This window comes from Cylas formicarius, unplaced genomic scaffold, assembly GCF_029955315.1.
Source record: "Cylas formicarius isolate icCylForm1 unplaced genomic scaffold, icCylForm1.1 PGA_scaffold_1__22_contigs__length_36826433, whole genome shotgun sequence".
Taxonomy (NCBI): Eukaryota; Metazoa; Arthropoda; class Insecta; order Coleoptera; family Brentidae; genus Cylas; species Cylas formicarius.
In genome coordinates, this window is record NW_026844264.1 from 20,125,297 (window position 1) to 20,138,953 (window position 13,657).

General features: G+C 32.3%; 2 protein-coding genes across 2 annotated transcripts; one reads left to right on the forward strand and one right to left on the reverse strand.

Moving 5' to 3' along the window:
- Positions 1-445: 445 nt before the first annotated feature.
- Positions 446-10,223, reverse strand: LOC132697011 (prostaglandin reductase 1-like). The gene is made up of 6 exons (XM_060662238.1): positions 10,021-10,223; positions 9,326-9,428; positions 8,284-8,463; positions 7,277-7,550; positions 1,976-2,078; positions 446-675 (listed from the first exon to the last, which is right to left on the reverse strand). The coding sequence occupies exons 1-6, from the start codon at positions 10,124-10,126 to the stop codon at positions 446-448; spliced, it is 996 nt and encodes a 331-aa protein (XP_060518221.1). The 5' UTR covers positions 10,127-10,223.
- Positions 10,224-10,318: 95 nt separating this feature from the next.
- On the forward strand, positions 10,319-13,398 carry LOC132697012 (trafficking protein particle complex subunit 3). Its single transcript, XM_060662239.1, has 3 exons — positions 10,319-10,585; positions 10,781-11,191; positions 11,243-13,398. Exons 1-3 carry the CDS (start codon positions 10,550-10,552, stop codon positions 11,327-11,329), a joined length of 534 nt encoding a protein of 177 aa, XP_060518222.1. The 5' UTR covers positions 10,319-10,549; the 3' UTR covers positions 11,330-13,398.
- The last annotated feature ends 259 nt before the right edge of the window (positions 13,399-13,657 follow it).

Below are 13,657 nucleotides of genomic sequence, written 5' to 3' on the forward strand. Positions count from 1 at the left end.
CGACTTGAAAATTGTTATAACGATCGGAGTAGAAAAGACTGAACGAATAAAGTAGTTTAATTACTTTAGTTATTTATATTAGTGTTCAAATATTGAATTTTATTATAGTCTTACTTATTTACCACACTGTGTACGGGACAATTGTGATATAAAAAATACAATTTTTATATCAATTTTAATAGTATTTATTATATACATAAAAATAAAAAAATAGTAAAATACACAGGTTGTGCCAAAATGTTGAATCACTTGTTGCTAGACCAAAAGAAACATTTACATGATTTTTTTTTAAATAACATGGAAGCGTTATTAGGAATTCAAGTTTTACATTTTTCGTAGTAATTACTGCTGTTTTCATTTCAGAGGATCGGGACAATGTGTGGGCGGAAAAATAAAATTTTTAATGTTTAATAAAAACGAATAATATATTACACATATTTTTGTTTTATATTTTGACTACGGCTTTTCCTTGGTTGACGCCCCTTAACATATCCACAAAGGCGTTAAACATTTTATCGAAACCTACAGTAATAGTTTCTCTATATTTTAGCTTTCCCTGTTTAATCCACGCCAGATTCTGAAGAATTCCTTCCATCCATCTGTCTGTCCATCGGAGTACCATGAAACCTTCCATTTTTAATTGTCTAAATACCAAGGGAAACTGAACCACGCCCGCTAGAAGAATAAAAATAATATTTATTATTCTCGTTTATGATATCGAGGCCGATATGGCCAAATTTTTTGTATGTCGAGATGTAAGGAATTCCTAAAACTATGCCCAGCCACGCCTTGGAGATGCTTTCGATAGCAAAGAATAAACTTTCTTCTCTATAGATACCAGCGATAAATGAACCAGAAAAGGAAAAGTAAAATGAAAATATTCTATAAAATATTTTCAGCAACGTCAAAGATATGATAACTCTTCTGAGATACAGTCATAAGTAGTTCCGACCTGTTACTACAATTGTTTGTGTATTTTAGTATGGTTTGTCAAACTAGTTTATAAGAAAAGATAAAAGATAAAGAAAAAAGTAGTAGAACAGTGATTTAGTGATAATCGGGGTTAAATGGAGGGCTATCTTCCTACCGCAGTTTTAAAACAATGTAGAATAATTTTGTTTTCAATTATTATTTTAATATATTAAACACATACAATATGTTTTTCGTATACGGACTTTTTCTTTCTAGTGTCCTTTAAGAAAAATGCGTCTGAATATTTGGCCATCTTTTTGATAATGGAGCGATGAAGAATTCTTGCAAACCTATTCGTCCATCTTCAACAAGAAAGAAAGCTTTTGTGCAATTTTCAGTATATACTTAAAACCATGATAGCAGTTTAAGCCTTGTGTAAAAAATATCATGATGACAATTGCCGCAACAAGCATTTTCCTTAAACTTGCTCTCAAGTTCATTTCGCTCTTAAAAACCAATCAATAAGTTCCCACACTTGAATCAAAAATCAAAATGTAGAGCCTTTGTAGTATCTGCGTATATTTATCTTTTTCTCAATTTCGGAAAATTTTAATACCAACTTTCGTCTATCAGCGTAAGGCTCAAAATGCTGTAAAATTATCGAACTCAAGAAATTTCGACCATCATAAGACCCTCTTCAGTTATATGGACTATTTTACATAATTTTTGTAAAAAAATATTGTTCCCGTGCAAAGAAAAAATAGAAGTAAAATATTTTCTGGATAACATTACAAAAATGAAAAATCGTAACTGTTATCAATGTCAGGTAGCTGTTTAAAATTAACGTAATAGAAAACAGTTTAAAATTAACAACTTTGTGAGCAATGAATTGTGTGAACATTTTTCCATATGAAACCCGTTTCAATTCAAAATAAAAGATTTTTGGACGATTGTAATAAAAGTACTTTCTTAAAATCTAAAATTTAACGTGTAGGCAGTTAGATATTTTTATTAAAAGTTTGACTTTTAGGATAATAATTGCTATTAGACCATTGTACTGCACCTTTAATATTCCTGTTGTTATATCCAGATATTGCACCACATACTGAAACTCTTCCGAATAAGTTCATTTGATTTAGTATGATTGTGCTTATTTCGCCACCAACCTGGAAAAATATTTTAAAAAAGTGATCAATCAACTGGCGTTTAAATTTTCGAATTATAAAGTTTTTACTAAATAACTACTACAAAATTCACATATAAGAAAGTTGTTTGACGATAACATTTAAACTAAACTAATCCATACCTACCGGGTGTTACCTTAAAAACGTTGCGATATTGCCGATTCGTCGAAAAATTAGCATCAATATTGAAATTTTAAATGGCACACCATGTATATTATTGCTTTTTCCGATTTGCTACTACTTTATGATTCTTTGTGAATAATTCGTTCCCATACCCATCTTTATTGGTTTTGACTTTAGTTAAATTCATATTCATATTACTCTGACACTGGATCCAGTAGAAAGTTTAGACGTAGCTCAGGGAGGAACTATACATTACTTCTTAATATCTAAATTAGTCTTACATCATATAGGGTTGGTCAAAACTATTGATTTGACTACGAGATGAAAAATTGTGCAAAGTGCATTTTTTAAATCGAACATCCTGTATGTTACCACATATTTTAATAGCAAATTAAATTCCCTTTCGAATGATGTATCATATCTAAATCTTTTGGTTTCTGAAATAACAGCAAGTTTCTGTCAAATCAAAAATTCATCTTGTAAGTGACCATCAAATATCCATCTTATGGTAAATAATTAATTTTTCGTTTGACAGTTCAATAAATATTTACTCATTATTGATTGTGGTGCAAATTTTGTCGATTAAACCCGTTCAAAATGTAAGAAAACCAGTATTCTAATATTGTTTTATTGGGTTTGTTTGGTATGTATGGACAATGCAACCAGGATATGGACAAAAAAATTAATTAGACGAATCCTTATTTACACATGAATAAGAGAAAATTTGCTAGAATTAAGACAAGCGTTGCAATCTTTACTTAAAATAAAAATTGCACACACAAAAATGAATTCAATTGTTACATTAGGTGTTCGAAAGGGAATTTAATTTTCTCTTAGAATGTGTGATAATATATAGGGTGTTCGATTTTAAAAAATGAACTTTTAACCATTTTTGTATTTTTGAGGCCAATCATTTTAGTGCTGACTAACCCTGAAGCTTTGTTTTGGTAGAAAAATACAGAAAATAATTCATTTCTCGAAGGCCACTGCAGGAACTTATTCATAACCAATCATAAAGTCTCATTTAAAATTTCAATGTTGATGCTAATTTTTCGAAGAAGCGGCAACATCGCAGCATTAAAAATATTTTCCAATGTAGCGTTCGCCGTAACCATCTAAAGTACCTTCAACCGTGAAACACCCCCTATATGGTTGAAAGTATTTTTAAGTTATAACGTGGGGTTTATTACAATAAACTAAAATTTGATACGAATGTCCTTGAGAGCCGTACATTTTAAAGATACCACCATATTTGAAGTATATTATTTTTTCATTTGTTCAGAAAATTCTGTGTATGTAAGAAGCGACTTATAATTTAAATTAATTTAATTTCCTTGAACTGAAATACAGATTTAATAGATGTCACATTTTTATAATTATTCATACATGCCGCTTCTAGAACAATAGACAAATTTATCGTATCTAACTAAACTGGGGCAGATTTGTATAAAGTTGTCTACTCAACATTTTGTTTAGTTTTCAAAATAGAGTCATTTCAACAAGACAATAAAAAATTTTTTTTATCATACAAATATTGTTTTGTACAATTTACGCCCAATAATACAAATTTTGACAATGAAAAACAAATATCATGTCACGCTGAAAAAATTGTAAAAATATATATTTAAAAATATAACAGGTCCGATTATTGACAACAATTCTCAAATGGTAACTAACATCATTTTCTCTTTCCAGAGTTAAGCAGAAAAATTGGCAAGAAAGAAATATTTAAATGACGTCAGATATTCCGGAAACGAAATTGTTCGGAATAGACTACCTTAAACTTTCATTCTTAATACTAAACAAGAGACGACTATCAAACTAAACAACTAAATGGTTTACCTATGACACAAAAATTGGTTTCGTGGGCTTTCTCATTCTATCTTGTTTCTAATTTTTGGACAACCCAAAATTGATCAAAATTGTACACAAAATATGATAAAAAATTGTGATGATTTTCATTAAAGCGAGGGGATTTATTGGTCTCTGAGGGACTAATTGCAGTCAAAGCATAATTTAAACCAATTTAACCAGCAACTGCAATAATAACCGATGTATAACTTTCAAACGTTTCGAAAATTGAGCACCCAGTACAATTAGAGACAAATAATATCAAGTGCACATCGGCTGATTTACAAAAGTGGAGTGGAATATCGATTACGTTAGATTATAACCTATAGTATTTAATACATGCTTTTCCAATTTTTGCTCTTGATAATGACCGACAATAAATTTGTCAAGTGTTGAAATATATGAAAATTGGCGTACACTAATACAATCTGGGTCGTCGTTTGTGTCAAAGTTGATTATTTAACTGTATAATTTTTTCGTGGTACTAGCTATGGTATACTATGGTATATACTAGCGTGCGAGAAGCGTCACTTTACCACGTCAGTTTCGTTTCCCACGGATCCGAGTCACTTCGGACATTTCCGGGGTTTTACCGCACGGGTGTGGGAGCAATCGGATGTTTTCGGAGATATATTTTCCACGCCTTGAATTTTAAGCTTTGTCAATTCTGACGGTCATGTCAGTGAATGTATTCGTGTTGTTTTGCGAAAATGTACCCAAAAACGAACCGTCGTAGAAAATGTGTAGCATGCAACGCGTTTGGTAAACTTTTTAAGTCACTCGTTTATTAAATACTAGCTCCACTCGTGTCAAATAAACTCGTGACTCAAATGCCGTTTATCGCACTTGTTTCATAATATACTATTAAAATTTGGCACAGAGGGAGCGTTGCCAGATCCACCCGAAACCAGTGGCTTTGAAATATCGAATTGATCATCCAATATTTTATTAGTCATTTTAAAGTAATTACAGGGTGTCGAATCCTTCTCCCCCATAGAGCAACAGGTGATACTATTAATTAAAATAAGAAAAAAAGGTACAATAATTTGAATATGCGCGTGGATACATTAATTTCATAATTAAAATATATAATGTATTTACTCTTCTTTTAGAAGGTAAGAAATCTGAATTCGGTATTACTTTGAACCTTAAACGAAGCTACACACTTCTGATACTTTAGACTTAATTATCGATTTTAAAAAATATATGTTTTCTATTCCGTAAATAGTGTTTTCATTTCATACTAGAAAGGACCTATTAATCAAGCGGTTTGCGAGATATTCGACATCAAATATTCCATTGCATATCTTCACCAAAAATACACATATTATTTTGTTATTCCATCTCTCCTCGTTCACTCGTTTTGAAATTATGATAACATTTTCAAAAATTAAGTTTCACTTTGAACACCCTCTATTATTTTAGCGACTAGAATTTGCTCAGATATCATATCTTTTCGCTTCGATTTATGGTATCATCTGCTCTACAGCGGATAAGTCATTGGATATCGTGCAAAGTTTAATATTTAAGTTCGCAGGTGCAGTAGAAATTCATTTTCTGAATTAAACAATGGATGTAAATAGAAGCCTTTTATTTTTTCAAAGAAACTTCCACAGGCTACTGTAATACTTTTTACAAAACTTCTGGATTCCTCCTGCGTCGGTTTTTGCTGAGTCGAAATTGTTGACGTTTCGCTAATCATCCTGTTGGCTTCTTCAGAGCTTGACTGAAACTGCTTCAGTTCATTGGCGAAACGTCAGCAGTTTCGACTCAGCAAAAACCGACGCAGGAGGAATCCAGAAGAAGCCTTTTATATTGTAGTTTAATCATTCTTCCATTCAACTGTATATTGAAAACGCATTTTTAAGAAACCACCATCATTGTTATTACGTTATTCATTGGGTAAGTCAAGAAAAAAAGTGTTTCTAGTTCACACACGGACGTAGGCATGAAAATGTATGGTAGCGATAAAAAAAAACAATATTATTGTGTAGGAATATAAGTTACCTACTTCGAACTAAGACTCAACATGTGCTCGACATCTACTTGAATGAATTATTATTTATTTACGTAGGTTGTTGGGTATGAAGGTCGTAATTGGTTTTTCGGGATGGATCCGTCAAATGTCAAGACCATACAGCTTCGTGAATGTATTTGAAGAACATTTGAGTGAAGCATCACACTCGTCAACTTTAATTTGTTTATGATGAAGTTGCCAATGTAAAACTAGTATAATACAATATAATATCCTCCACCTTAAACTTTAAAGCTGTCATTGGTTTCAGGTATAGTTATGCAACGGTGTATTTGCGAAAGTATTAATATAATAATAATTATCACCGATCTAAAGGAGCCGTATACCAAATCATCAATCCGTGTGTCCTATTAGACGTTTATAAAGAATGACTTATGGTAAAAACCTGAAATGTTGGTACCTTACTCGTATATTAGCGAATGTGAGCTGCCTATAATAATATATTATGCAACAAGTGCGGTAAATGGCATTTGACTCACGAGTTTATTTGACACGGGCGGAGCGCAGCGGAGCGAGTGTTTAATAAACGAGTGACATAAAAAGTTACTTTCTCTACGACTGTTAATTTTTGGGCACATTTTCGTAAAACAACATGAATACATTCACTGACATGACCGTCAGAATTGACAAACGTCAAATTTCAAATCGTGGGAAATATCTCCGAAAAGATCCGATTGCTGCCAAATCCGTGCGGAAAAATCCCGGAAATGTCCGAAGTGGCTCAGATTCATGGGAAACGAAACTGACGTGGTAAAGTGACGCTTCCCGCTAGCTAGATCGGTGGATAATTAGGTATTTTACAGACGGGAGTAGAAAAAAACTATTTTTAGCAAGGCGGTATTGCCAAATATACTCCTAACGTATATCAACTTTAATTTTTTATATGGAACACCCTGCATATTATTACATTTTTAGATTCTGCGAAATATTCTGAAACTTTTTTATGCAACATGTACCGTAGCTATCTTGAACATTTTCGGAGATGAAAAACCGTCTTATTTCTGCTTAGAAAATATGTCCCTAAAATCTGGATACCGAATTCTGATAGAATTTGTAATGAAAATTTTTAAAACCCAACACGCTTTGTAGCAATATATGAGTTCAATTGACTTTATGAAAACAGAAGTATCCTGCTGGCGGTTGAATTATAGTAAATAAAAAGAAAACTTACGTTGTCAAAGTAACAGTCTACACCATCAGGTGCCGCTTTCTTCAGTTCCGCTTCGACATCTTGCGTTTTGTAATTAATTACATGGTCAAAGTTCAGTTCTTCCTTCAGCCACTTATTTTTTTCATCTGACCCTGCGATACCAATCACCTTGCACCCCTTAATTTTAGCGATTTGACCTACGTGGCTGCCCACGGCTCCGGCAGCCCCAGTAACGACGACCGTTTCCCCGGCTTTGGGTTTACAAATTTCCAGAAAGCCAAAATATGCAGTGTTACTAAAAGAATTTATTTCAAAAGAAAATAATTTTTTAGGAAAATTTAGTTCTACTTTTAAATGCACTGGATTTACCTCTTCTTAATTAGTAAAGTATTGTTTGTGTATTGTTTGGCTGATCAGCAGCCGAAGAAAGCGTTAAATACGCGGAATCAATAAGTGCAAAACCTGCACAGTAAACACTAATGGTGGTGGTGGTGGTGAATGTGAATCGGACAGATTTAGAGTAAGTTTTCATCGACTCGATAAATAAAAAAAATTCTAAATTGGCAAAATCCGTTTAAATTTGCATGTAAATAATTCATAGTTTAGTCAAAATCATATATGCCATGGTTTTTCATTTTTTCCTTGAAATTAATTTATAAGAAATGTTTCTCAAATATTATGACGTGAATAGTCGACATCCTTGAACTTTTTACTTTTATAACATCCCTAATCGTTCCTAAAACCCCAAGAATAGGTATCTTGGATTATATGTTTATAAAATAATTTTTTTCCCTGGCATATGTTGATTATGGCGTTGATCTCAAACTATAACAAAGTAGTAGCACCATGGTGTTCAAATAACTCGTATAATAATGTTTAGAATTGACTCTCTCCAAAAAAATCTAAAAAAGAATCTTTCAATTGGCACTACCCAGGCTGCAAAATTCCTTGGAGCCACTCAAGACCAAACTGTTAGCCCGGAGAATTATATTCAGATTCAAAGTGGTAAACTGGCTAGCTTAACTTACCCAGGCATTCCTAATATTCCAACACCGAGGGAGACGGGTAATTCTCCAAGATCTGGTAAAATCAAAATGGGGACGTCTCCCGCAACGCTCACACCGTTGGAAATGGTGTGGGTTCGCCACCCAAAAGACCCTACTACATGCTTGCCAACTTGATACTTAGGATGCTTGCTTTCAGTTATACTAAAAATATGTATAAATTAGGGCACACTCTGTAACGTGTGTTTCATATGTGGTAGAAGGTATTTAAGGTGTAGCAATTTGCCAAACAAGATGTTGTTTGTAAGAGGAAGGTTTATTGATTAATAGTTTTAAAAATATTAAAAAATTTGCAACAATTATATGTATTTTAAAAGAGATAAGATTAGACTTAAGAATAAACGTTAGCATTTGCAAACTGTCTTGGAAAAATGTTTCTTTTTAACATTAATAAAGAAATAAAATGAGACGTGGCAACAACGTAAGCAAAACCTCGAAGCAAAATAATTCAGTCTGTATATGAATGACACTTTAGTCACTAGTTTGTTTAGGCATAATTTGTTTTGGGTACATTTTTTCAACTCAATATAATCACTGAGGGAAGCGTGAAATCATAAACGTAAAAGTACCCGTGACTAAAGTATCGGAAACTCTCGAAGTGGCCGAGATGTGACCGTATGCCTGGTCAGTCCATCATCATCATTGGTCAGGGGTGTGCGAAGTGTCAGATTCATTAAAAACTTTGCAAAAGTGGTCCTAAAAAAAGCATAATATGAAACCAACACGTGTATAAATTTTTTCAGAAATTCGTGACTAAAGTGTCATGTATAAAACTTATTTCATAATATACTATTCTAGTTTCCGAGTTATGTACTGTTAAATTATGATACTTTATACGACCCATATTTTATATACCAACATTTCTGTTCAAATATCTTTTTTAGTTTTGCTGTTGCACCTTTGCAGTACAAAATTTTTGTATTATCGTTTGTAACGTTCTGCAGTTTAGTATTTATTAACTGAAAAATTAGCTCGGAGTACCCGAAAAATTTGATATATTACTTACAGGGCAACCTGTATCCCGATGAAAGTGTTACCTAAAGGTAATCGATCAGCGTAAGCTCGCATGTAAGGATCTACGCTGAGATAAACTGCTTCCGCCAAGAATTCTGCAGAAAGAATAGCATTTTGTAATATGCACTCGCTATAGGACTCTAAATTTCTTTGTGAACTCATGAGTCATAGATTAAAAATATTTGAGATTGGAATTAAAAGATATTAAAAAAAGAAATATATTTTTATATCATATAGAATAGCATACTTAGGTTTTCAAGTCGACTCTATCGCACTAAAATATTTGAGTGATGCAACGTTGCCGCTTCTAACAATACAAGATAGAAACATCGTTATCTTAAATAACGCATTTTTGCTTAATACCTACCTATACTATCTAGAGCGGTTTTTCCAATATTAATATCTGCAATTACTTTTTTAATGATGTAGGTATTACATGTAATTTCATTAGGTTTTGACATTTTCAATCTGTGACATTTAAATTACATCTTGATAGTTTGTGAAACGGGAAAAATATTCATTTCGCGATGCAAGTCTCGCGAGGTAGTCACGCTAGGCTGCCGCGCAAAGTCGATATGCGGCTTAATGGCCCAGCACTAGTTACTTTTAATTTCCAACATTTTTTTTTAAATCTCACACAATCGTTAAGATTGTGATCCCCTAATTAAAACGAAAAATCACACTTACCGCCATCTTTCAGTGGTGGCAAGTCTTCCTCTACAAGTTTTAAATCTGAGGCCTTTGGTTCCCCCACAAATCGCTTATGCAAAATAAATGCCTTAGCTTTAACCATCTTTTTTAATTCTATTCCAGTTTATACGAGGTATAAAATATCGGAACTTTATATATAATAGCAGTAACTGATTCCCGGCAAGTGGGTACTGATATATAAGCGATAACAAATTTTCGATAACACTTTACACCTATCGTTTAAGATTACTTTGCAAGTCAATATGTAAACTCATTTATTTTAATCGTGTATTTATCGTTATTATATTTCTCAATTTTCTTACCAAACAATAATTATTAAAGATTACTTCTTGACAGGAGCCTAAAAGCCTTAAGAAGATAAACGGAGTAAGACGAATAACACCATAACCTCAAATTAATTTCTGTTATAGTACCAGAGTGGGGTATAATGTTTTGTGTTTTGTATTCTCTATAATCATAAATATTAACTAACTGTCACTAACAGTTAGAACTATACGAAGTAAATATGTCTCGTTCAACTCGATTTGATCCAAAAAAAGTGGTAAGTGGTTTTTGAGTTCGTTATATTTAGAAAGGAAACGGTTGGGATAAAAGTATATAGGTACATTCATGCTCTGAGGTAAAGTACAATTTACATACAATAGTTAGCTTACTATGTTTCATGTTGTGTACTGCGTATCAAGTTTTTCATTGTACTTATTCACAATGGAACACAATCATAGTACAATAATTTTAGAATTCCGAATTGGTTACACTTACATATGGCTCGCTTGTGGCCCAAATGGTCAAAGACATGGATAATCCAGATGATGTAAGCAAACAGCTGGAAAGAATTGGTTATAACATGGGTATTAGGCTGATTGAAGACTTCCTCTCTAAAACCAGTACTGGTCGCTGTTTAGATTTAAAAGATACCGCGGATAAAATTCAAGCTGCTTTTAAATTATACTTAGGTGTTCAGCCCAATGTAGTAAATTGGAGCCCGGCAGGAGATGAATTTTCATTTATTTTGGATAGTAACCCATTTACAGAATTAATAGAACTTCCAGAAGATTTAAAACAATTGAAATATTGCAACATTATCTGTGGGGCAATTCGCGGAGCTCTTGAAATGGTTCAGTTGGAAGTTCAAAGCTGGATAATTCAGGTAAATAAAATCTGAACACCGTAACTGCAATTTATTGCGACAATATTTTAGGATCAACTTAAAGGTGATCAAAATACTGAAATTAGGGTAAAATTCATAAGAAGACTGGAGGATGCAATGCCTGCGGGTGAAGATTGAATGCAATTTTTTTTGTAACTAAATATTAAGTACATATTTCTATACAGCAATCACATAATAAAAAATAGTTTTACTTGTCATCAGCTCCATTTTTTCGAAAATTACCATAATTTAATAAGCCTTTATTAAATGTATAGGGTGTTATCATAAATATTTAAATTTGTGATAGTGCTCTGTGTTGCAGGAATATGTAAAATAGGAAAACTAGCTAGGTTGATTTTTTTTACTTTTTACAATTTTATCTAGATAATTATTTGCAATTTGCATTACAATTATCCACAAATCCAAAATCTTCATCACAAAAAAGAAAATCTTAATATTTAATGCAGTAGAAAAACTAAAAATTAATTTTCACTTAGATTTCTGGACCTAACTAAATTTAGGCAAATATTAATGTTTGTATATAAAATAGATAAGTTGAGAAAGCTCCTACAGCCTAAGGGACTGTTTTAAATTCCTAAGCAAAGCTTATTCCTGCAGTGATAGAATATTTTTGCAACCACAAGCATACATTATTTGTAGTAGCAGAATAATATATTATGCAACAAGTGCGGTAAACGGCATTTGGCTCACAAGTGTTTAATAAATGAGCGAATAAAAAAGTTTACCCAACCTGTTGCTACTATACTTTTTCTACGACCGTTAGTTTTTGCGTACATTTTCGCAAAACAACACGAATACAGGCTTGTCAGAATTGACAAGCCTCAAAATTAACGGCGTGGGAAATTTCTCCGAATATATCCGATTGCTCCCAAACCCCTGCGGTAAAATCCCGGAAATGTCCGAAGTGGCTCGGATCCGTGGGAAACGAAACTGACTTGGTAAAGTGACGCTTCCCGCACGGTACATCGGTGTGTAATTAGGTATTTTACAGACGGGAGTAGAGAAAACTGTTTACCTACGCTCAAGCCAGCATTTCCATTGTAGTAGAATTTACTCAAGTTTTCTTTACTGTTAGTAGTTACTTAATTTATTTAGCAAAATTTATTTCGACTAGTAAAGATTTCTATATATATTGAGCATTATTATTGTTATTATTATTATTATTATTATTATTATTATTATTATATATTTAGCATTTTGTATGTGATTCTTTGTAATACAAAAAATATTTTGAGCTGTTTTAAATTAATAAATAAATATTTCACTGTGATGGTCAATAATACATACATCTTTGTAACTGTCATTGAAATCATCTTTTAATATTTGATTGAATTATAGTACAATATACGTTTTGAAAACACTAATATTTTGCTGACATAATAAAGGCAGGGAAGATTTAATGTTTTATTTACCATAGGTACCTTAAATCTGTAAAATGTTCAAAGCACTTAATTACTATTATGACAGTTTTTATACAGAAAGGGATTCGAACATCCACTTCACGATCAAAATAAGGAAGTTGATTCTTGACAAGGAAGCTAAAAAGGGTAAATTAAAACAAGAAACTTTTGAATTCAACTTTTTCATATTGATTATAACAACAGATCACAGTGATGGTTTAGTAGTTAGATATTGCTTGCCCAAAGTACAAAACTTTCTGGCTCCATCTAAACTGTACTTGTTTTTCAGTTCAGTTTTGGTTAGTTTTCGAAATTAAAATTGTGCTTTTCCTAAGAGTTTATTAAATTTACGGGTTTTATTTGATCCGGTGTTTTGTGTGAGCCTACAACTTTAAATATCCTCCGAATTATGAAGCATTGCAATTTATCACCCAATGTTTTTTTCGAGGTCAAATAAAAACAGAAAATGCATATTAAGGGTCAAAAAATACCTGCTTGGTATTTCGATTATTACGTCACTTAATTACTGCCACATAACAGGGGCTACACGTCAGCTTTGTAACTTTCGGTCGCGAGCTACTGCGGACATTTCCGATACTTTAGTCATGGGTTTGGGAGTGATCAGATCTTTTCGGTAGATTTTAGCTGTGCCATTTTGAACTTTGTCAGTTCTGACGGTCACGCCACAAGTCATTTAGTGAATGTATTGACGGTGGTTTGCAAAAATCTACCGAAATAGACGATGGCTCCCAAACACTTTAAAATGCTACTTTCCTCACCCTTGATCAATGCATAATTGGGTATTTTAGAATAGGAAGTAGAAAAAAAACATTGAGATATAAAATGTTCTTTTATAATTTTTTGAGAAAATGAATAAAATTTTTAGATTTATACGATATTTTATTTTTTGAAAAGTAATCGAAAAATTCATCAATTGCAATAATTTATATAATAAAATTGATAAATCTTGAACTGTTTTGTTTGCTATGCTTAATTTAATCTGGCAATGGGTAAATATTTAAATATAGTATAATTAACTTAATTT

Bases quoted from the DNA above. Each gene is read 5' to 3' on its own strand.
- LOC132697011 (XM_060662238.1), bottom strand. From the start codon at position 10,126: ATGGTTAAAGCTAAGGCATTTATTTTGCATAAGCGATTTGTGGGGGAA. The intron at 9,429-10,020 runs GTAAGTGTGATT...TTCTTTCTGCAG, and splicing joins GCCACCACTGAAAGATGGCG to AATTCTTGGCGGAAGCAGTT. The intron at 7,551-8,283 runs GTAAGTTAAGCT...AAATTCTTTTAG, and splicing joins GGAATATTAGGAATGCCTGG to TAACACTGCATATTTTGGCT.
- LOC132697012 (XM_060662239.1), top strand. From the start codon at position 10,550: ATGTCTCGTTCAACTCGATTTGATCCAAAAAAAGTG. The intron at 10,586-10,780 runs GTAAGTGGTTTT...CAATAATTTTAG, and splicing joins GATTTGATCCAAAAAAAGTG to AATTCCGAATTGGTTACACT. The intron at 11,192-11,242 runs GTAAATAAAATC...ACAATATTTTAG, and splicing joins TTCAAAGCTGGATAATTCAG to GATCAACTTAAAGGTGATCA.